The sequence below is a fragment of the Carcharhinus amblyrhynchos genome, chromosome 9 (genome assembly GCF_965287045.1).
Source record: "Carcharhinus amblyrhynchos chromosome 9, sCarAmb.v2.hapA, whole genome shotgun sequence".
NCBI lineage: Eukaryota > Metazoa > Chordata > Chondrichthyes > Carcharhiniformes > Carcharhinidae > Carcharhinus > Carcharhinus amblyrhynchos.
The window spans coordinates 27,321,446-27,343,537 of NC_137332.1; the positions used below are offsets into that span (position 1 = coordinate 27,321,446).

At 50.4% G+C, this 22,092-nt stretch overlaps 1 protein-coding gene across 1 annotated transcript in view; it reads left to right on the forward strand.

Annotated features, from left to right (window-relative positions):
- Positions 1-1,701: 1,701 nt before the first annotated feature.
- kiss1ra (KISS1 receptor a) overlaps positions 1,702-22,092 on the forward strand; it is a 30,808-nt gene continuing 10,417 nt past the window's right edge. Inside the window, exons 1-2 of the mRNA XM_080196540.1 lie at positions 1,702-1,948; positions 18,590-18,714. Of these exons, the coding sequence (XP_080052666.1) occupies positions 1,702-1,948; positions 18,590-18,714 (372 nt within the window). The remainder of the gene's footprint in view (positions 1,949-18,589; positions 18,715-22,092) is intronic.

Consider the following 22,092-nt stretch of genomic DNA (forward strand, 5'->3'; position numbering starts at 1 on the left):
AGTCTCGGTACCGACAGGGGAATCAGAGTCCCGGTACCGACAGGGGGGGGGATTAGAGTCCCGGTACCGACAGGGGGGGATCAGAGTCCGGTACCGACAGGGGAATCAGAGTCCCGGTACCGACAGAGGGGGGGGGGGATCAGAGTCCCGGTACCGACAGGGGGGGGATTAGAGTCCCGGTACCGACAGGGGGGGATCAGAGTCCCGGTACCGACAGAGGGGATCAGAGTCTCGGTACCGACAGGGGAATCAGAGTCTCGGTACCGACAGGGGAATCAGAGTCCCGGTACTGACAGAGGGGGGGGGGGATCAGAGTCCCGGTACCGACAGGGGGAATCAGAGTCTCGGTACCGACAGGGGAATCAGAGTCCCGGTACCGACAGAGGGGGGGGGGGATCAGAGTCCCGGTACCGACCAGGGGGAATCAGAGTCCCGGTACCGACAGGGGGGGATCAGAGTCCGGTACCGACAGGGGGGGATCAGAGTCCGGTACCGACAGGGGAATCAGAGTCCCGGTACCGACGGGGGGATCAGAGTCCCGATACCGACAGGGGGGATCAGAGTCCCGGTACCGACCAGGGGGGATCAGAGTCCCGGTACCGACCAGGGGGGAATCAGAGTCCCGGTACCGACAGAGGGGGATCAGAGTCCCGGTACCGACAGGGGGGGGATTAGAGTCCCGGTACCGACAGGGGAATCAGAGTCCCGGTACTGACAGGGGGGGGGATCAGAGTCCCGGTACCGACAGGGGAATCAGAGTCCTGGTACCGACAGGAGAATCAGAGTCCCGGTACCGACAGGGGGGGGGATCAGAGTCCCGGTACCGACAGGGGAATCAGAGTCCTGGTACCGACAGGAGAATCAGAGTCCCGGTACCGACAGGGGGGGGGATCAGAGTCCCGGTACCGACAGGGGAATCAGAGTCCTGGTACCGACAGGAGAATCAGAGTCCCGGTACCGACAGGGGGGGGGATCAGAGTCCCGGTACCGACAGGGGAATCAGAGTCCTGGTACCGACAGGAGAATCAGAGTCCCGGTACCGACAGGGGGGGGGATTAGAGTCCCGGTACCGACAGGGGGGGGGAATTAGAGTCCCGGTACCGACAGGGGAATCAGAGTCCCGGTACCGACAGAGGGGGGGGGGGATCAGAGTCCCGGTACCGACAGGGGGAATCAGAGTCCCGGTACCGACAGGGGAATCAGAGTCCCGGTACCGACAGGGGGGGATCACAGTCCGGTACCGACGGGGGGGGATTAGAGTCCCGGTACCGACAGGGGGGGGGATCAGAGTCCCGGTACCGACGGGGGGGAATCAGAGTCCCGGTACCGACGGGGGGGGATCAGAGTCCCGGTACCGACGGGGGGGAATCAGAGTCCCGGTACCGACGGGGGGGAATCAGAGTCCCGGTACCGACCAGGGGGGATCAGAGTCCCGGTACTGACAGGGGGGGATTAGAGTCCCGGTACCGACAGGGGGATCAGAGTCCCGGTACCGACAGGGGGGGGATTAGAGTCCCGGTACCGACAGGGGGGGGATTAGAGTCCCGGTACCGACAGGGGGGGGATTAGAGTCCCGGTACCGACAGGGGGGGGATTAGAGTCCCGGTACCGACAGGGGGGGGATCAGAGTCCCGGTACCGACAGCGGGGGGCGATCAGAGTCCCGGTACCGGGGTGGGGATCAGAGTCCCTGAATCCGCGGATGGAGCCGGTTACCGGGAGCCCGGCTCCTGTCCCGGACACCGGGACGGTGTCCTGGCCGAATGTGTCGCTGCTGAACGGGACCGGGGACGGGACCGGGGACGGGGAGGCTCCGTTCCTGACCGATGCCTGGCTGGTTCCGCTGCTCTTCGCTCTGATCATGTTCCTCGGGCTGCTCGGGAACGGGCTGGTTATTTATGTGATCAGCAAACACCGGCAAATGAGAACAGCAACCAACTTCTACATCGGTAAGAACCGGGAGAGAGAGAGAGAGGGAATGGTCAGAGAGAGAGAGGGAATGGTCAGAGAGAGAGAGGGAATGGTCAGAGAGAGAGAGAGAGGGAATGGTCAGAGAGAGAGAGAGAGGGAATGGTCAGAGAGAGAGAGAGAGAGGGAATGGTCAGAGAGAGAGAGAGGGAATGGTCAGAGGGAGAGAGGGAATGGTCAGAGAGAGAGAGAGGGAATGGTCAGAGAGAGAGAGAGAGAGGGAATGGTCAGAGAGAGAGAGAGGGAATGGTCAGAGGGAGAGAGGGAATGGTCAGAGAGAGAGAGGGAATGGTCAGAGAGAGAGAGAGGGAATGGTCAGAGAGAGAGAGAGAGGGAATGGTCAGAGAGAGAGAGAGGGAATGGTCAGAGAGAGAGGGAATGGTCAGAGAGAGAGAGAGGGAATGGTCAGAGAGAGAGAGAGAGAGGGAATGGTCAGAGAGAGAGAGAGGGAATGGTCAGAGGGAGAGAGGGAATGGTCAGAGAGAGAGAGAGGGAATGGTCAGAGAGAGAGAGAGAGAGGGAATGGTCAGAGAGAGAGAGAGGGAATGGTCAGAGGGAGAGAGGGAATGGTCAGAGAGAGAGAGAGGGAATGGTCAGAGAGAGAGGGAATGGTCAGAGAGAGAGAGAGGGAATGGTCAGAGAGAGAGAGGGAATGGTCAGAGAGAGAGAGGGAATGGTCAGAGAGAGAGAGAGGGAATGGTCAGAGAGAGAGAGAGAGGGAATGGTCAGAGAGAGAGAGAGGGAATGGTCAGAGAGAGAGGGAATGGTCAGAGAGAGAGAGAGGGAATGGTCAGAGAGAGAGAGGGAATGGTCAGAGAGAGAGAGGGAATGGTCAGAGAGAGAGAGGGAATGGTCAGAGAGAGAGAGAGGGAATGGTCAGAGAGAGAGGGAATGGTCAGAGAGAGAGAGAGGGAATGGTCAGAGAGAGAGAGGGAATGGTCAGAGAGAGAGAGAGGGAATGGTCAGAGAGAGAGAGGGAATGGTCAGAGAGAGAGAGGGAATGGTCAGAGAGAGAGAGAGGGAATGGTCAGAGAGAGAGAGAGAGGGAATGGTCAGAGAGAGAGAGGGAATGGTCAGAGAGAGAGAGGGAATGGTCAGAGAGTGAGAGAGGGAATGGTCAGAGAGAGAGAGAAGGAATGGTCAGAGAGAGAGAGAGAGGGAATGGTCAGAGAGAGAGAGAGAGAGGGAATGGTCAGAGAGAGAGAGAGGGAATGGTCAGAGAGAGAGAGGGGAATGGTCAGAGAGAGAGGGAATGGTCAGAGAGAGAGAGAGAGGGAATGGTCAGAGAGAGAGAAGGAATGGTCAGAGAGAGAGAGGGAATGGTCAGAGAGAGAGAGGGAATGGTCAGAGAGAGAGAGGGAATGGTCAGAGAGAGAGAGAGGGAATGGTCAGAGAGAGATAGAGGGAATGGTCAGAGAGAGAGAGGGAATGGTCAGAGAGAGAGGGAATGGTCAGAGAGAGAGAGAGAGAGGGAATGGTCAGAGAGAGAGAGGGAATGGTCAGAGAGAGAGAGAGAGGGAATGGTCAGAGAGAGAGAGAGGGAATGGTCAGAGAGAGAGAGAGGGAATGGTCAGAGAGAGAGAGGGAATGGTCAGAGAGAGAGAGGGAATGGTCAGAGGGAGAGAGGGAATGGTCAGAGAGAGAGAGAGGGAATGGTCAGAGAGAGAGAGAGGGAATGGTCAGAGAGAGAGAGAAGGAATGGTCAGAGAGAGAGAGAGGGAATGGTCAGAGAGAGAGAGGGAATGGTCAGAGAGAGAGAGAAGGAATGGTCAGAGAGAGAGAGAGGGAATGGTCAGAGAGAGAGAGAGAAGGAATGGTCAGAGAGAGAGAGAGGGAATGGTCAGAGAGAGAGAAGGAATGGTCAGAGAGAGAGAGGGAATGGTCAGAGAGAGAGAGAGGGAATGGTCAGAGAGAGAGAGAGGGAATGGTCAGAGAGAGAGAGAGGGAATGGTCAGAGAGAGAGAGAGAGGGAATGGTCAGAGAGAGAGAAGGAATGGTCAGAGAGAGAGAGAAGGAATGGTCAGAGAGAGAGAGGGAATGGTCAGAGAGAGAGAGAGGGAATGGTCAGAGAGAGAGAGAGAGGGAATGGTCAGAGAGAGAGAAGGAATGGTCAGAGAGAGAGAGGGAATGGTCAGAGAGAGAGAGGGAATGGTCAGAGAGAGAGGGAATGGTCAGAGAGAGAGAGAGAGAGGGAATGGTCAGAGAGAGAGAGGGAATGGTCAGAGAGAGAGAGAGAGGGAATGGTCAGAGAGAGAGAGAGGGAATGGTCAGAGAGAGAGAGGGAATGGTCAGAGAGAGAGAGAGGGAATGGTCAGAGAGAGAGAGAGGGAATGGTCAGAGAGAGAGAGAAGGAATGGTCAGAGAGAGAGAGGGAATGGTCGGAGAGAGAGAGAGGGAATGGTCAGAGAGAGAGAGAGAGGGAATGGTCAGAGAGAGAGAGGGGAATGGTCAGAGAGAGAGGGAATGGTCAGAGAGAGAGAGAGAGGGAATGGTCAGAGAGAGAGAGGGAATGGTCAGAGAGAGAGAGAGGGAATGGTCAGAGAGAGAGAGAGGGAATGGTCAGAGAGAGAGAAGGAATGGTCAGAGAGAGAGAGGGAATGGTCAGAGAGAGAGAGAAGGAATGGTCAGAGAGAGAGAGGGAATGGTCGGAGAGAGAGAGGGAATGGTCGGAGAGAGAGAGGGAATGGTCAGAGAGAGAGAGAGAGGGGAATGGTCAGAGAGAGAGGGAATGGTCAGAGAGAGAGAGAGAGGGAATGGTCAGAGAGAGAGAAGGAATGGTCAGAGAGAGAGAGGGAATGGTCAGAGAGAGAGAGGGAATGGTCAGAGAGAGAGAGAGAGGGAATGGTCAGAGAGAGAGAGAGGGAATGGTCAGAGAGAGAGAGAGAGAGAGAGAGGGAATGGTCAGAGAGAGAGAAGGAATGGTCAGAGAGAGAGAGGGAATGGTCAGAGAGAGAGAGAGGGAATGGTCAGAGAGAGAAAGAAGGAATGGTCAGAGAGAGAGAGGGAATGGTCAGAGAGAGAGGGAATGGTCAGAGAGAGAGAGAGAGGGAATGGTCAGAGAGAGAGAGGGAATGGTCAGAGAGAGAGAGAGAGGGAATGGTCAGAGAGAGAGAGAGGGAATGGTCAGAGAGAGAGAGGGAATGGTCAGAGAGAGAGAGAGGGAATGGTCAGAGAGAGAGAGAAGGAATGGTCAGAGAGAGAGAGGGAATGGTCGGAGAGAGAGAGAGGGAATGGTCAGAGAGAGAGAGAGAGGGAATGGTCAGAGAGAGAGAGGGGAATGGTCAGAGAGAGAGGGAATGGTCAGAGAGAGAGAGAGGGAATGGTCAGAGAGAGAGAGAGAGGGAACGGTCAGAGAGAGAGGGAATGGTCAGAGAGAGAGAGAAGGAATGGTCAGAGAGAGAGAGGGAATGGTCAGAGAGAGAGAGAGAGGGAATGGTCAGAGAGAGAGAGAGGGAATGGTCAGAGAGAGAGAGAGAGGGAACGGTCAGAGAGAGAGGGAATGGTCAGAGAGAGAGAGAAGGAATGGTCAGAGAGAGAGAGGGAATGGTCAGAGAGAGAGAGAGAGGGAATGGTCAGAGAGAGAGAAGGAATGGTCAGAGAGAGAGAGGGAATGGTCAGAGAGAGAGAGGGAATGGTCAGAGAGAGAGAGAGGGAATGGTCAGAGAGAGAGAGAGGGAATGGTCAGAGAGAGAGAGAGAGAGAGGGAATGGTCAGAGAGAGAGAAGGAATGGTCAGAGAGAGAGAGGGAATGGTCAGAGAGAGAGAGGGAATGGTCAGAGAGAGAGAAGGAATGGTCAGAGAGAGAGAGGGAATGGTCGGAGAGAGAGAGGGAATGGTCAGAGAGAGAGAGGGAATGGTCAGAGAGAGAGAGAGAGGGGAATGGTCAGAGAGAGAGGGAATGGTCAGAGAGAGAGAGAGAGGGAATGGTCAGAGAGGGAGAAGGAATGGTCAGAGAGAGAGAGGGAATGGTCAGAGAGAGAGAGGGAATGGTCAGAGAGAGAGAGAGGGAATGGTCAGAGAGAGAGAGGGAATGGTCAGAGAGAGAGAGAGAGAGAGAGGGAATGGTCAGAGAGAGAGAAGGAATGGTCAGAGAGAGAGAGGGAATGGTCAGAGAGAGAGAGGGAATGGTCAGAGAGAGAGAGAAGGAATGGTCAGAGAGAGAGAGGGAATGGTCAGAGAGAGAGAGGGAATGGTCAGAGAGAGAGAGAGAGGGAACGGTCAGAGAGAGAGAGGGGAATGGTCAGAGAGAGAGAGGGAATGGTCAGAGAGAGAAAGAGGGAATGGTCAGAGGGAGAGAGGGAATGGTCAGAGAGAGAGAGGGAATGGTCAGATAGAGAGAGAAGGAATGGTCAGAGAGAGAGAGAGGGAATTGTCAGAGAGAGAGAGAGGGAATGGTCAGAGAGAGAGAGAAGGAATGGTCAGATAGAGAGAGAAGGAATGGTCAGAGAGAGAGAGAGGGAATGGTCAGAGAGAGAGAGAAGGAATGGTCAGATAGAGAGAGAAGGAATGGTCAGAGAGAGAGAGGGAATGGTCAGAGAGAGAGAGAAGGAATGGTCAGAGAGAGAGAGAGGGAATGGTCAGAGAGAGAGAGAGAGGGAATGGTCAGAGAGAGAGAGAAGGAATGGTCAGATAGAGAGAGAAGGAATGGTCAGAGAGTGAGAGAGGGAATGGTCAGAGAGAGAGAGAGAGGGAATGGTCAGAGAGAGAGAGAAGGAATGGTCAGAGAGAGAGAGAGGGAATGGTCAGAGAGAGAGAGAGAGGGAATGGTCAGAGAGAGAGAGAAGGAATGGTCAGATAGAGAGAGAAGGAATGGTCAGAGAGAGAGAGGGAATGGTCAGAGAGAGAGAGAAGGAATGGTCAGAGAGAGAGAGGGAATGGTCAGAGGGAGAGAGGGAATGGTCGGAGAGAGAGAGGGAATGTTCAGAGAGAGAAGGAATGGTCAAAGAAAGGGAATGATCAGAGAGAGAGGGAGGGAGCGAATGGTAAGAGGGAGAGGGACTGGCCAGAGAGAAAGAGGGAAAGGTCAGAGAGAGAGAGAAAATGATTAGAGAGAGAGAAGAGAGAGGGAATGATCAGAGGAAGAGAAGTAATGGTCAGAGAGAGAGAAGGAATGGTCAGAGAGAGAGAGGGAATGATGAGACAGAGAGAGGGAGTGAATGGTAAGAAGGAGAGGGAATGGCCAGAGAGAAAGAGGGAATGGTCAGAGAGAGAGATGGAATTGTCAGGAGAGGGAGAGGGAATGGTCAGGAGAGGGAGAGGGAATGGTCAGGAGAGGGAGAGGGAATGGTCAGGAGAGGGAGAGGGAATGGTCAGAGAGAGAGAGAGGGAATGGTCAGAGAGAGAGAGAGGGAATGGTCAGGAAAGGGAGAGGGAATGGTCAGAGAGAGAGAGAGGGAATGGTCAGGAGAGGGAGAGGGAACGGTCAGGAGAGGGGGAGGGAATGGTCAGGAGAGGGAAAGGGAGAGGGAATGGTCAGGGAGAGGGAGAGGGAGAGGGAATGGTCAGGGAGAGAGAGGGAATGGTCAGGGAGAGAGAGGGAATGGTCAGAGAGAGAGAGAGGGAATGGTCAGAGAGAGAGAGGGAATGGTCAGGGAGAGAGAGGGAATGGTCAGGAAAGGGAGAGGGAATGGTCAGAGAGAGAGGGAATGGTCAGGAGAGGGGGAGGGAATGGTCAGGAGAGGGAGAGGGAATGGTCAGGAGAGGGGGAGGGAATGGTCAGGAGAGGGAGAGGGAATGGTCAGGAGAGGGGGAGGGAATGGTCAGAGAGAGAGAGAGGGAATGGTCAGAGAGAGAGAGGGAATGGTCAGAGAGAGAGAGAGGGAATGGTCAGAGAGAGAGAGAGGGAATGGTCAGAGAGAGAGGGAATGGTCAGAGAGAGAGAGGGAATGGTCAGAGAGAGAGAGAGGGAATGGTCAGAGAGAGAGAGGGAATGGTCAGAGAGAGAGGGAATGGTCAGAGAGAGAGAGGGAATGGTCAGAGAGGGAGAGGGAATGGTCAGAGAGAGAGAGGGAATGGTCAGGAGAGGGAGAGGGAATGGTCAGGAGAGGGAGAGGGAATGGTCAGGAAAGGGAGAGGGAATGGTCAGGAGAGGGAAAGGGAATGGTCAGGGAGAGAGAGAGGGAATGGTCAGAGAGAGAGAGGGAATGGTCAGGAGAGGGAGAGGGAATGGTCGGAGAGAGAGAGGGAATGGTCAGGAGAGGGAGAGGGAATGGTCAGGAGAGGGAGAGGGAGAGGGAATGGTCAGGAGAGGGAGAGGGAGAGGGAATGGTCAGGGAGAGAGAGGGAATGGTCAGGGAGAGAGAGAGGGAATGGTCAGAGAGAGAGAGGGAATGGTCAGGAGAGGGGGAGGGAATGGTCAGGGAGAGAGGGAATGGTCAGGGAGAGGGAGAGGGAATGGTCAGGGAGAGAGGGAATGGTCAGAGAGAGAGGGAATGGTCAGGGAGAGAGGGAATGGTCAGAGAGAGAGAGAGGGAATGGTCAGGGAGAGAGAGGGAATGGTCAGGAGAGGGGGAGGGAATGGTCAGAGAGAGAGAGGGAATGGTCAGGAAAGGGAGAGGGAATGGTCAGGAGAGGGAGAGGGAATGGTCAGGAGAGGGAAAGGGAATGGTCAGGGAGAGGGAGAGGGAATGGTCAGGAGAGGGGGAGGGAATGGTCAGGAGAGGGAGAGGGAATGGTCAGGGAGAGAGGGAATGGTCAGAGAGAGAGAGAGGGAATGGTCAGGGAGAGAGGGAATGGTCAGGGAGAGAGGGAATGGTCAGAGAGAGAGAGAGGGAATGGTCAGGGAGAGAGGGAATGGTCAGGGAGAGAGGGAATGGTCAGAGAGAGAGAGAGGGAATGGTCAGGGAGAGAGGGAATGGTCAGGGAGAGAGAGGGAATGGTCAGGGAGAGAGGGAATGGTCAGAGAGAGGAGGAAAGCTGTTACCTCGAGTGAATATGTTTGATTGTGTTTAAAATTGAATGAAATCTAATGAAGATGAACCATTACCATGGAATCGATTTAAATTGGGAGGAAAATAAAAAAATTGAATAATCGGGAAAGGAGTTTACAGGTGAAATGGGGAAGTGTCTATTTGAGATATCAGAGAAAGCAAGGAGAGGGGAGTAGTTGAAAGGCCGTTTGAAGGCTTGCAGCTGTAAGAGAGCAAAGAGAGAGTGGACAGTATTATATATGTTGTTAAAATGTGACTGCAAGATCAAGGACATTGCCAGTGCCCTGTGCTTGTGTTTATATCTGGACTTTTTACAGCCGCTTCTTTGTGAGATTACACATTGAACTGCCTTACCCAATTAAACTGTGTTTAGGCACAGAATGTACGCCTTTCACCGTGTGTACTGTAAGCTTTATATTTAACTTCCAAATCTTGTCAACTTTTACGGAGATGGAGGACATCAATTTAACATCAAAAATAATCATTTAGATTTACTCTGATGAATACTGCGCCTATGCTGCAGAATTGGGCATTTGAATCATGTTCCTTTAACAGTCAAGGTAATTGCAATGCTTTCTTGCCCGCCCCCTTGTCAGCTTTTAGCCCTCGAAAACAATCCAGTTCGCTTGTAAAACGAACATTTAACCTCAGCCTCTCTTTCCGAGCTGTAGACATCAAAAGAGTTCAAAGCTCCCCACGCCTACAATCCTTGTCCAAAAGACAGGATGTGAGACCATTGTGGCTTCACCCACATGCCAGGTTCAAAGGGCCAATTCTTGGCTGCTTTGTGCAAATCATGCAATAAGAAGAAAACATTCAAACCTATTCAAATTCCGCGTAGATCAGGTGCTGCCACATGTAAAAGCGACTGATTTAATCAATATTTGGAGGCTTGGAACGAATAGTGTCTTGGATTGTACTAATATTTGTCATAGAAACTAGAAGCAGGAAGAGGCCATTCGGCCCTTTGAGTCTGCTCCGCCATTCATTTTGATCATGGCTGATCATCAAATTCAATATCCATTTGTTTAAATTGGTGACACCCCCTGTCTTTGGGCACTAAGAGTGTTCTTCGAGTATTTGTGAAATCCATGAGCATGTTCAACAGATACGAAGCGCAGAGAAAGAAAATATATTTCCTGTAAGAATCATAGAATCCCTACAATGCAGAAGGAGGCCCATTGAGTCTGCACCGACCACAATCCCACCCAAACCCTATTCCCATAACCCCGCATATTTATCCTGCTAATCCCCTGACGCCAATTTAGCGTGGCCAATCAACCTAACTTGCACATCTTTGGAGTGTAGGAGAAAACCGGAGCACCCAGAGAAAACCCATGCAGACACAGGGAGAATGTGCAACCTCGGCACAAACAGTGACCCGAGGCTAGAATTGAACCACAGGGCCCCTGGCACTGTGAGACAGCAATGCTAACCACTGTGCCACCGTGGTAAGCTGACCATTTTTACATCAAGGAGCTTTCACTCAGCTCCTAACTGGACTCTCAGAGGCTTTTCCCCAGGGCTGAAATGGCTGCCACAAGAGGACACAGGTTTAAGGCGCTGGGGAGTAGGTACAGAGGAGATGTCAGGGGTAAGTTTTTCACTCAGAGGGTGGTGGGTGAGTGGAATCGGCTGCCGGCGGTGGTGGTGGAGGCAAATTTGTTAGCATCTTTCAAGAGACTTCTGGATGAGTACTTGGGATTTAATAGGATTGAGGGTTATTGGTAAGCCTAGTAGGTAGAGATAAGATCGGCGCAACTTGTGGGCCAAAGGGCCTGTTTGTGCTGTAGTTTTTCTATGATTCTATGAATAATGCCCTCCCCAAACATTGGGCAGAACCTTCTGAGATTTTTCAAAGTCTCGGTCTCAGCAGAAAAACCAGAGAGGATTCTGCCGGTGTTGTCACTGAGCACAATCGCTGTGTCTTCAGCCACTTTAATGAGTCGATTCTCACAGGTTTCACGTTGTGTTTGCGACTGCCTGCACCTGATTTGCTTGCCTGAGCTTCACTGGATTTCAGCAATGCAGAGGGTTGGGAGGGCACCTTTTAAACGCCTCTCTGGCACTTGTTCCCAGTCCAGGCGGGGGGGCGGGGGGGGGGGGGTGGATGTTGGCAGCCTGGAAGACAGCCTCACTGTTCTCGGAGAGAGACCTGATCCTGGATGGAGTGGAACAGAGGCACATTCTCATACGGGCAAAAGGCCTGCCAGCTGCTTGGGAGGCAGTGGCCTCGGGTGAATGCCAACTCACTACATAAGAGGACGAGGATCCAGTGCAGGAAAAGTGCAGCCGGGGTAAGTCATTTATCTCCCGTTAACACACCCATCACATTTCCACATGCAGCTCACTCACAGCTTCTTCAGGGGTCAAAGCACTTGCTCTGCTACTGCATGCCTCCTTATCCCCTGAGTGAATCTTCTCCTCCTCACATCCCCCCCACCCCAACTCCCCTTCCATGCATGCCGGGCCTCTTTACCATCTGACCCATCCTGTCTCATTGCAGGAGGAGCCTGAGTGCCTTCAGCATGAATGGCACAGCCTGTTGGAGTGATGCCTGAGCTGAAAACCCTCACTCTGTTTGAGGAAAGAGACCTTGAACTGGCCAGCGAGGTGCAGGACTCGTACCTGTGCTGAAGGTGGGGAGGGAGGGGTTGCAAGAGACAAAGTGAGAACCGTCAATACAGCTAACCATGGCACAAGTCTCTCATGAGTTTAGTTTCTGCTACCCTGCCATGCACCAATGCCATCTCGCTTTCCTTGCAGGTCTATCAGTTGATCACCATGGACTAGCCTCTCGCCCACCTGGACAGGGCGGTTCTGAGCAGCTCCGAGGGAAGTACCTTGGAAAATAGCATAGAAGCTGTCATCTGTACCCTCCACCAGCGCAGATACATCCAATTAGATGGCAGGCTTCTGAATCGCTCACTGGTGGGGCATCTCAGAGCTGAAGATCAGGCAGAGGCAGGGAATTCTCAAAGAACCAGCACTCTGAAGGACACCAGAATCTACCACTCTTGCCGATGATGTGCCCCTGGGCCCGGTCATCCCACAGCTGCTGGAACCTCAAAGGCAGAGTGGCGAATATCAGGAAGGGATTGTCAGCATCGCTCCTCGGCCTGCAAGGCGGACTGGAGGTGTCCCACCCCATTCTGTCCAAAGAGATGGTGCCATCACTCTGAGGCAACCAGGCCAACACTGCAAAGGTGGTGTCCGCAGTGGAGCTCTTGGCTCAGGTCGTGCACTCCATGGATGAGGATATGAGACGCATGGTGCTGGGCTTCAACTGTGTACTGGTGGGAATCCACGAATGTCAGGGCCCGAGGATGATGAGGTTTCTGGATCTCATTCCAGCTGCCCCTCTCTTCCAAGGATGAGTCCAGTGACCCCCAGGCACGCACAGGAATGAGGACCATTGGGTGCAAAACTCGGGGCCTTTCACCCAGAAGACTCTGGGGATGTCCAGCCTATCTGACCCCCCCGCTTCCTGTGACCGATGCCCTTCCAGCTCTACCCACTGAGGAGAGCAGCACCACAACACTCGTGTTGCCTGAAAGCAGAGCTGAACCCTCACCTCACAGCCACCCAGGGGAAAATCCATCAAAGTCATCCCAGGCAATAGAGTGTGGCAGTCCGCAGACTGCATCATCCTCAGCTGTGGATCATGGGGAGACATCAAGATATAGCATTAAGATGAGAAAGACGAAGAAGTTATGGTCACAAGGTGAGAATGGGTGAGTTTAGGCACAGGTAGATATTAACCACCCAGGTTAGCACCGTTTAATCTATCAAAACTCATGTTATGTGTGAAGTTCACTGCCCTCCCGATCTCATTTCATTGCAGCATGCACAACCAACCCCTGCACTTAGACTGAAAGTGCCTCGATCTCATAGAATCATAGAATCCCTACAGTGCAGAAGGAGGCCATTTGGCCCATTGAGTCTGCACCAACTACAATCCCACCCAGGCCCTATCCCCGTAACTCTGCATATTTACCCTGCTAATCCCCCTGACACTAATGGGCAATTTAGTATGGACAATCAACCTAACCTACACATCTTTGAACTACAGGCAGAAACCAGAGCATCGGAGGAAACCCACGCAAACATGGGGAGAATGTGCAAACTCCACTCAGACAGTGACCCGAGGCCGGAATTGAACCCTGGCACTGTGACACAGCAGTGCTAACCGCTGTGCCACCGTGCTGCCCTCAGAGAAGATGGCAGCTCAATGGTTATTCTCCCCTTATACTGTAACAACATGGTCATACTGATATATTTCTGGTCATGGGCATGTCCTCTCCTTCCACCCCCCTGCTCAACCCAGGCCAGTGCATAGGGGGTTGCCTCACATCTTTGGAGGTACCCTTTGGCCTTAGCGAGCCATTCCTCCAGCTGCTGTTCTCGCTTGAAGACAGCTAATTTCCGTGGACACCTGAGACGGAATACAGGAAAGAGATAGAGAATCTGGTGAACTGGTGCGGTTACAATAATGTCCCTCAATATCAACAAATCAAAGGAGATAGGAAGCGCAGTGGGGGCCATGTCCCTGTCTACATCAATGGGGACAAAGTAAAAATGGTTCAGAGCTTCAAGTTTCTAGGCGTCCAGATCACTGACAAGTCATCCTGGTCATTATAGTAAAGAAAGCCCACCAACGCCTCTACTTTTTTAGGAGGCTAAAGAAGTTTAGCATCTCCGCTACAACTCTCACCAACTTTTACAGATGCACCATAGAGAGCATCCTTTCTGGTTGTTTCACAGCTTGGTATAGCTCCTGCTCTGCCCAAGACCGTAAAAAACTACAAAGGGTCATGAACAAACTCCAATCCATCACGCAAACCAGCCTCCCATCCATTGACTCTGTCTACACTTCCCGCTGCTTTGGAAAAGCAGCCAGCATAATTAAGGATTCCACAGACGCTGACATACTCTCTTCCACCTTTCATCGGGAAAAAGATACAAAGTCTGAGGTCACGTACCAACCGACTCAAGGACAGCTTCTTCCCTGCTGTCATCAGACTTTTGAATGGATCCACCTTGCATTAAGTTGATCTTTCTCGACACCCCAGCTACCACTGTAACACTACATACCCTCTCCTTTCCTTCTCTATGTATGTTATGCTTTCTATAGCACGCAAGAAATAATATTTTCACTGTACATTAATACATGTGACAATAATAAATCAAATCAAATCAAATCTATCATGGACACTTCCTGGGAAGTGGGTACACAGCTGCATGATGTGATTCATGCTGTCACAGCCAACCTGCACATTGAGGGAGTGGAATCCCTTGTGGTTTTTGAAGGGTACCCCATTCTGCCATGGGGAATGCAGAGCCACATATGTGCAGTCAATGATACCCCTCATACATGGGTATCATGGGGCAGGCCAAATGTGTGGATGAAGCCCAAGGCCCTGGCATCTTGGCCAGCCTGGTCTTGATCAAAGTTTATGCAGCTATGTGCTCTTGCAAAGAGCAGTCATCTCCCTTATGCACTTATATGCAGCAAATTGGGAGATGCTACATTGGACCCCATGCAGCTCTGAAATGAGCTGCTATCGTAAAAGTTCAATACAGCTGTAACACTCAGGGACATGGGCAATGGCTGACCTCCCAGCCCTTATGGCGCCAACACCTGCGTGACCTGGCACAGGTAGCCCACTGTCCCTTGGGAAAGAAGCCAGCACTGGTTCTCCATCATCTAGAGGTATGTTGTCATCCTTTGGTACACTCGTGTCTGGTAATGTCTCCTCCGAACCATCTCAATGTGGGTCTTGCCCCCAGTAACTCAGTAAGCTCTGTCATCCTCTCCTGTACATGGTTCAGGATCTGTCCATGTACAGACGCACATTAGCGTTCACTTTCCTAGTCCACTGCAATCAGAAGAACAGCCAACTGCATCGGCTGCATAATCCTCACACTCCAGGAACTGAATGGGAAGAATCAGATCTGTGAGTAATGAGGAGTTCTCTCAGTGCCCTGATGCATTGCCCTGTGAAGACATGGAACATCCATCTATGGATATTCTCCTATAGGAGCACCTTTCCAATGAGCTTAACCCTATGACTCTCTAACACAAGGACCTTGTCCCCACATGAGCCTCTCCCAACCCCATGTGACAGATGGGCATCTACCTTGGATTGCCTTAGCGAAAGCCTCAGAAATATGCATGGTATAATTTCCATTTTTCAATTCTGCCTGTCTAGAAATTTTAACATAGAGTCGCAACATAGTACAGCACAGAAGAAAGTTATCTGACACATCAAATCTGTGCTGGCTGTTTCAAAGAGCAATTTAGTTAATCCCACCATCTCACACTTTCTCCATCTCCCTCTAATTCTTTCTCCTTCAATAACTAATTCTCTTTTGAATCTGTATCACCATTCCAAACCCAAACAACTCGTTGCATTAAAAAATCTCTTCTCTTGCTAACTGCCTTCAAGGGCAGCACAGTGGCACAATGATTAGCACTGCTACATCACAGTGCCCGGGACCCGGGTTTGATTCCCAGCTTGGGTTACTGACTGTGCGGAGTTTGCACATTCTCCACGTGCCTGTGTATGTTTCCTCTGGGTGCTCCGGTTTCCTCCCACAGTCAGAAAGACGTGCTGGTTAGGTGCATTGGCCATGCTAAATTCTCCCTCAGTGTACCTGAACAGGTGTCTGACTGTGGCGAGTTGGAGATTTTCACAGTAACTTCATTGCAGTGTTAATATAAGCCTACTTGTGACACTAATAAGTAAATGCAAACTCAATCTATGCCTCCTGTTATCAATCCTATTGAAGACAATTTCTCTTTCTTTATCTAAAAACGCTTCATTGTTTTAAACACCTCTACCAGAACATGTATTAAAATTCTGTACTCTGAGAAAAACCCCAACATTTCCAGTCTTTCCTGGTAACTAATTCCTTATCTTCAGAACCATTCTAATAAATTTCTTCTGTACTCTCTCCAAAAGCTGCATCCGTGGTGCCTGAAATTGGAAACAGTGTGCCCCCTGGGGACAAATTAGTGCTTTCAATAGTTTCATATTTTTCATTTTTGTTAATTAACCCTTGTCGCTACCCTTGCTGATTTGTGTACTTACACCCTCTGATACCTATGCTGTTCTATCCCATTTAGACTTGTAATAATCAAGGCAATGTTTCAGCCTCTTATTCTCCCTACTACAGGGTGGCACAGTGGTTAGCACTGTCGCATTACAGTGCCCGGGACCTGGGTTCGATTCCCGGCTTGGGTCACTGTCTGTGTGGAGTCTGCACGTTCTCCCTGTGTCTGGATGTGTTTCCGCTGGGTGCTCCGGTTTTATCCCACAGTCCGAAAGGTGTGCTGGTTAGGTGGATGGGCCACTCCCTCCGTGTACCCAAATAAGCACCGAGTGTGAAGACTAGGGGATTTTCACAGTAACTTCATTGCAGTGTTAATGTGAGACTTGTGACACTAATAAATAAACTTAAAATGTATCATTTCACATTTATCTGTATTGAACTTAATTTACCAAGCACATGCCCATTCTACAAGTTAATTAATGTCTTCTTGTATTTTGGTGCAGTTTTCCACAGTATTCACTGTACTTCATAATTTGGTGTCATCAGAAATTTATTTGTTGTGGTTTTTGATTGGTTTGGTGCAGTCTGTTAGTTCTTTAATGTATTATGCCACTGTAACTACTTGTAGCAATCTGCCTGTAATGCTCCAAGCATTTCTGTAAAGTAAGCTGGATTTATCAGTGTGATGGATTGCAGTTATAATGGCATGATTAGTGTTAGGCTTATTACAGTGAATGGCAACAACCACATGACTCTAATTGAGAGAGGTTCTCAGACTCAGTAGGTGGTTTTCTGTCACAGAAATCAGTGACACTGTGGATGGCACAGATACATTTTATTCTATTCCCAATGGCCTACGTTCCAGCTAAATACCACATATATGGCTGGGATTCTCCTAAATTCCCAACCCTGTGGGAAAATAGGAGTAAGTCCTGCCAGTGCTTTTAGCGTGATTTCCAGAATGAATCTCCGACACTCTGAGCATCACAGAGTGCCCTAGTGTGATTCACTCTGGAAATCTTGGGGGTAGGGGCGAGGACTATTCCCGCCCATGAGGCTGGCAGCATTGTGCTAGGTGGGCCACTGTGCATGCGCCGATCTGTCAGAGCAGAGATTAGTATATGTGCAGCCGCTCCCCTATTGCTGGCCTCCCAATTGCTGGCCAACCTGATCGCTGGCCAGTCCTGCAACTGCCCCCCCACACCCCCCATTGCTGGCCTCCTGGACCTCCCTGGACTAATCCCTATATCCATCCTCCCAACTGCCCTCAGCCCTCCCTCCCCAAACAATCCTCTTGCAGAGTGGCAGTGGGTTTCCCCCCCCCGCCCACCAATCACCTCACCCAATAGGCCCCGCTCCCCTTTGACCCAGTGGGAAGGGCTAAGATGCCCCTTGGGCAGTGCCAAGGTGCCAGGCTGGCACTGTCCAAAGGGCACCTCCCCTTACACCTGACCTCCTGGGGGGGGCGGGCAAAAATGGCTTATCTCCAGCAGGGTGAGGCTGCCTGTTCCCCGTTAGTGGCAAGCAGTAATAAACCCTGCTGGATGGAACCAACCCTGGCAAGGCGAGGGGAGAGTTGGCGGTATGATTGCCAGTAGGCCCAGAGAAATCAGTCCCAGGTCTGTTAATCATATGGAAATGGAGATTTCCAGCATGGAGCTGATTACGTCAAATATCTTAGTCTTGGAGACACGCAGAGCCTGTGATGCCCAGCAGGTATCCCAAATAACGGCCGCTGCTGATGTCTCACGGCCTGCCGTGCTGCTCAAGGAACGCCGTGGGCCGGAAAAACACCCCCTTATATCCATCTCTCCTTCTCTTGGTCCATCTCTCCCTCTCTCTCTCTCTCTCATCTTTTTGATTTTTCTTTCTGTCCTCTTACATTCTTTGTGTCTTTCTTCAAGAATAATTTGAGTTAAAGATACCATTTCATCAATGCTGGGCCTATTTTTTTTGCCATGCTTTGTGAGATGTGTGGTTGGAAAAGTTTCACACTCTCAACTTTACTGACTAGTTAAGTGCTGCTCTCTAGTGGGAATGAAGAAAACGACGCATTTATAGTCAAAAGGCAAAAAGGAAACTGGAGCCTCTTGTAATTAGATTGACAAAAGAGGACATTGGTGAACTAATGACAGTCACTTTGTGAGCAAGTCGGACCAGTGAGCAATGGGGAGATTGTGACTGAACTGAGACTCTGCCCCCATATTTATAAATGCTGACACGAACACAGCCGGCAAATACAGACCCATTAGCCTCACTGTAATAATCAGTGATTAAAGATATGAATATACAGAAAGAAAGTGAAGGTTGTGTGTAAGAACATAAGACTAGGAACAGGAAAAGGCCATCTGGCCCCTCGAGCCTGCTCCGCCATTCAATAAGATCATGGTTGGTCTTTTTGTGGACTCGGCTCCACTTACCCACCCGCACACCATAACCCTTAATTCCTTTACTGTTCAAAAATTTATCTATCCTTGTCTTAAAAAAGGAAATTGTCAATGACAGTTTTGATATTAGAGATGTTCGCTGCTGAACCTCATGGTTTTTTTTGTGTAATTGATTGCTAAATATGCAGTAAAAAGTCATCAGGAAAGTAAAAGCTTTCGATCCTAATCGTATTTCCCTTCTTGTTGAAAGCTAACCTGGCTGCTACAGACATCATATTCCTGGTCTGCTGTGTTCCATTTACTGCTACTCTGTACCCTCTACCTGACTGGATCTTTGGAGACTTCATGTGCAAGTTTGTCAATTACTTACAACAGGTGAGCAAGAGCATGCATACTGGATAGGAACAAAAATGAATGTAACGGTATTTCTGATGTTCAGCACTGCACAATTAAAAACATTTCCAAGGAAGGAGGAAGTGGGTTAAAAATTTCCATTCCAAGCCTTTAGTTCCCAGATTTCTTTTTGTAAATCATAGAATCCTTATAGTGCACTCGGCCCATCGAGGTTGCACTGACCACAATCCCACCCAAGCTCTATTCCGTAACCCCACATATTTATGTTGCTAATTCCCCCTGACATTAGGGTCAACGTAGCATGGCCAATCAACCTAACCCACACATCAAGGGGTTTTACATTTCTTTACCTATGCACTGGTTAATGTATTCATGCAAATTTTGTATACTATTTTAACTATTAAAATAAGCAACAATAAAAATAACCTGCATCTATATAAATGAATGAACAATTGATGCTCTATACCTAGATATATTCTAGTTTTGTTTTTCTTTATTCCCTGGGATGTAGGTGCACTTGTTGCCCATCCCTTACTGCATTTGAGAAGTTGTGCTGCAGTTGTGACGTGTGCATTTACTCAGTGAATAAACAATAGGTTAACCACACTGGACAATGCATTTACACTGATTGAAATACAAAGAACAAAGAACAAAGAACAATACAGCACGGGAAACAGGCCCTTCGGCCCAACGAGCCCGCGCCGCCGTCCCACTGTCTGTGACCTATTCATGATTTTAGTCTACACCTAACGTGCGAGGATCAGGGAGGTCCAATTTAGGGACAATTTAGTACCCAATCAATCAGCCTAAAAGCACATCTTTGGGGGATGTGGGAGGAAACCGGAGCACCCGGAGGAAACCCACGCAACCACGGGGAGAACGTGCAAACTCCCACAGACACAGGCCCAAATTCATGTGTCCGCACAGCAACAGAGATAGTCTCTGAGCTGTCATGTTGCCCTCAAGATGGTCCAGTTTAAGCACACTAATGACATGAAGCAATAGGCAACTCCCGAAGCAACGTCCAAGAGCAGCCCACTACAACCTGCCGCATGCATGCCCCTTGCTGGACTTAAATGCCTGTGGAGACAAAAACATTCATTATTAAACAGGCAAAGACTAACATCCCTGAGGCAAAACATATTCCCAAGCCTACAATGTTTAGTAAGGCCTACTATATCCCCCTATATGTAGCCCGCTCATATGGCTGTCTAAGTGACTCTTAAACAACCCTAGCGTGCCTGCTTCCACCACCTTACTCGGCAGTGCATTCCACACCCCCACTACCCTTTGCGTGAAAAACTGCCCTCTAATATTTGTCTTATACCTAGCCCCCCTCACTCTAAGCCCGTGACCCCTCGTTCTATCCATTTCTAATAGCGGAAAAAGCTTACCACCATTTACTCTATCTATCCCCTTCATAATCTTATAAACCTCTATTAGATCCCCCCTCAGCCGACGTCTCTCAAGGGAAAACAGCCCAAGTTCATTCAATCTTTCCTCGTAAGACAGCCCTTCCATACCAGGCAACATCCTGGTAAATCTCCTCTGCACTCTCTCCAGGATCTCTACATCCTTCCGGTAGTACGGCGACCAGAACTGGACGCAGTACTCCAAGTGAGGCCTAACCAACGTTCTATACAACTGCAACATCAGACTCCTACTCTTATATTCTATACCTCTTCCTATGAAGGCTAACATACCATACGCTTTCCTCATCACATTCTGCACCTGCACCGACACCTTCAGGGACTTGTGCACTTGCACCCCCAGGTCTCTCTGCGTATCTATACTCCGGATAGTTCTACCTTTTATCGTATAACTCCCCTCCACATTATTCCGGCCAAAGTGCATCACCTCGCATTTCTCCGGATTAAATTCCATTTGCCATCTATCTGCCCAATCTACCAGCCTGTCTATGTCCTGTTGCATTGCCAGGCACTGCTCCTCAGTACCCGCCAATCCAACCATCTTAGTGTCATCAGCAAATTTGCTGATCACACCACCTACCCCCTCTTCCAAGTCATTAATATATACCACAAATAGAAGAGGTCCAAGTACCGAGCCCTGCGGCACACCACTGGTGACAGGCCTCCAATTGGAAAAGGAGCCTTCCACTACTACTCGCTGTCTCCTCCTCCCAAGCCAGTTCTCCACCCATCTACATACCTGGCCTTGTATCCCATGAGCCTTCACCTTTTCTATCAGCCTACCATGAGGGACCTTGTCAAACGCCTTACTGAAATCCATATAGACGACATCAACGGCTTGTCCTTCGTCAACCGTTTTTGCCACCTCTTCAAAAAATTCCACTAGATTCGTAAGGCACGACCTCCCTGTAACGAAGCCATGCTGCGTATCCCTGATCAGATTGCAGCGCTCCAGATGTTCATACATCCTATCCTTGAGGATCCTCTCCATTAGCTTGCCTATAACTGAAGTCAAGCTCACCGGCCTATAATTCCCTGGGTTATCCCTCTGACCCTTCTTAAACAACGGTACTACATTTGCAATGCACCAATCCTCTGGGACCTCACCTGTGTCCAAAGAAGAGACAAAGATTTGCGTCAGAGGCCCAGCAATTTCATCCCTCACCTCCCTTAGCAGCCTGGGATAGATGCCATCAGGCCCCGGAGATTTATCCGTCTTTATACTGTCTAAAAGTCCCAACACCTCTTCCCTCGTGATGACTATATCCCTCAACGGATCCTCAAATTCCTCAAGCACAGCACCAGACATCCGGCCCCTCTCCTGCGTGAATACCGACGCAAAGTATTCATTCAGGATCTCCCCCATTCCCCCAGGCTCCAAGCATAGTTCCCCTCCTCTGTCCCTGAGAGGACCAATCTTCCCTCTAACCATCCTTTTATTTCTAACATAGGAGTAAAATGCCTTAGGATTTTCTTTAATCCTACCCGCCAAAGCCATTTCGTGGCCCCTTTTTGCCTTTCTGATGCCCCTTTTAAGTTCTCTCCTACATTCTCTGTATTCTTCTAACGCTATCTCTGTCCTCAAATGCCTAGATCTAATGTACGCCTCCCTCTTCCTCCTGACCAGGTCCTCAATATCCCTAGTTACCCACGGCTCTCTAATCCTACCCTTCCCATCCTTCCTCTTGACCAGCACGTGCCTTTCCTGCAAAGATTTTAGTTTTCCCTTGAGAGACTCCCACATACCCAGCGTCGACCTGCCATCAAACAGCTTACCCCAGTCCGTATCTTTAAGATCCTGTCTAATCCGGTTGTATCTAGCCCTCCCCCAGTTTAACACCCTCCCCTTAGGACAGGCTTCATCTTTATCCATTAATATCTTAAACCAGACAGAGTTGTGGTCACTGTTAGCCACCTGCTCTCCTACTTCAACGTCAACCACCTGCCCAGGCTCATTCCCCAGAACCAA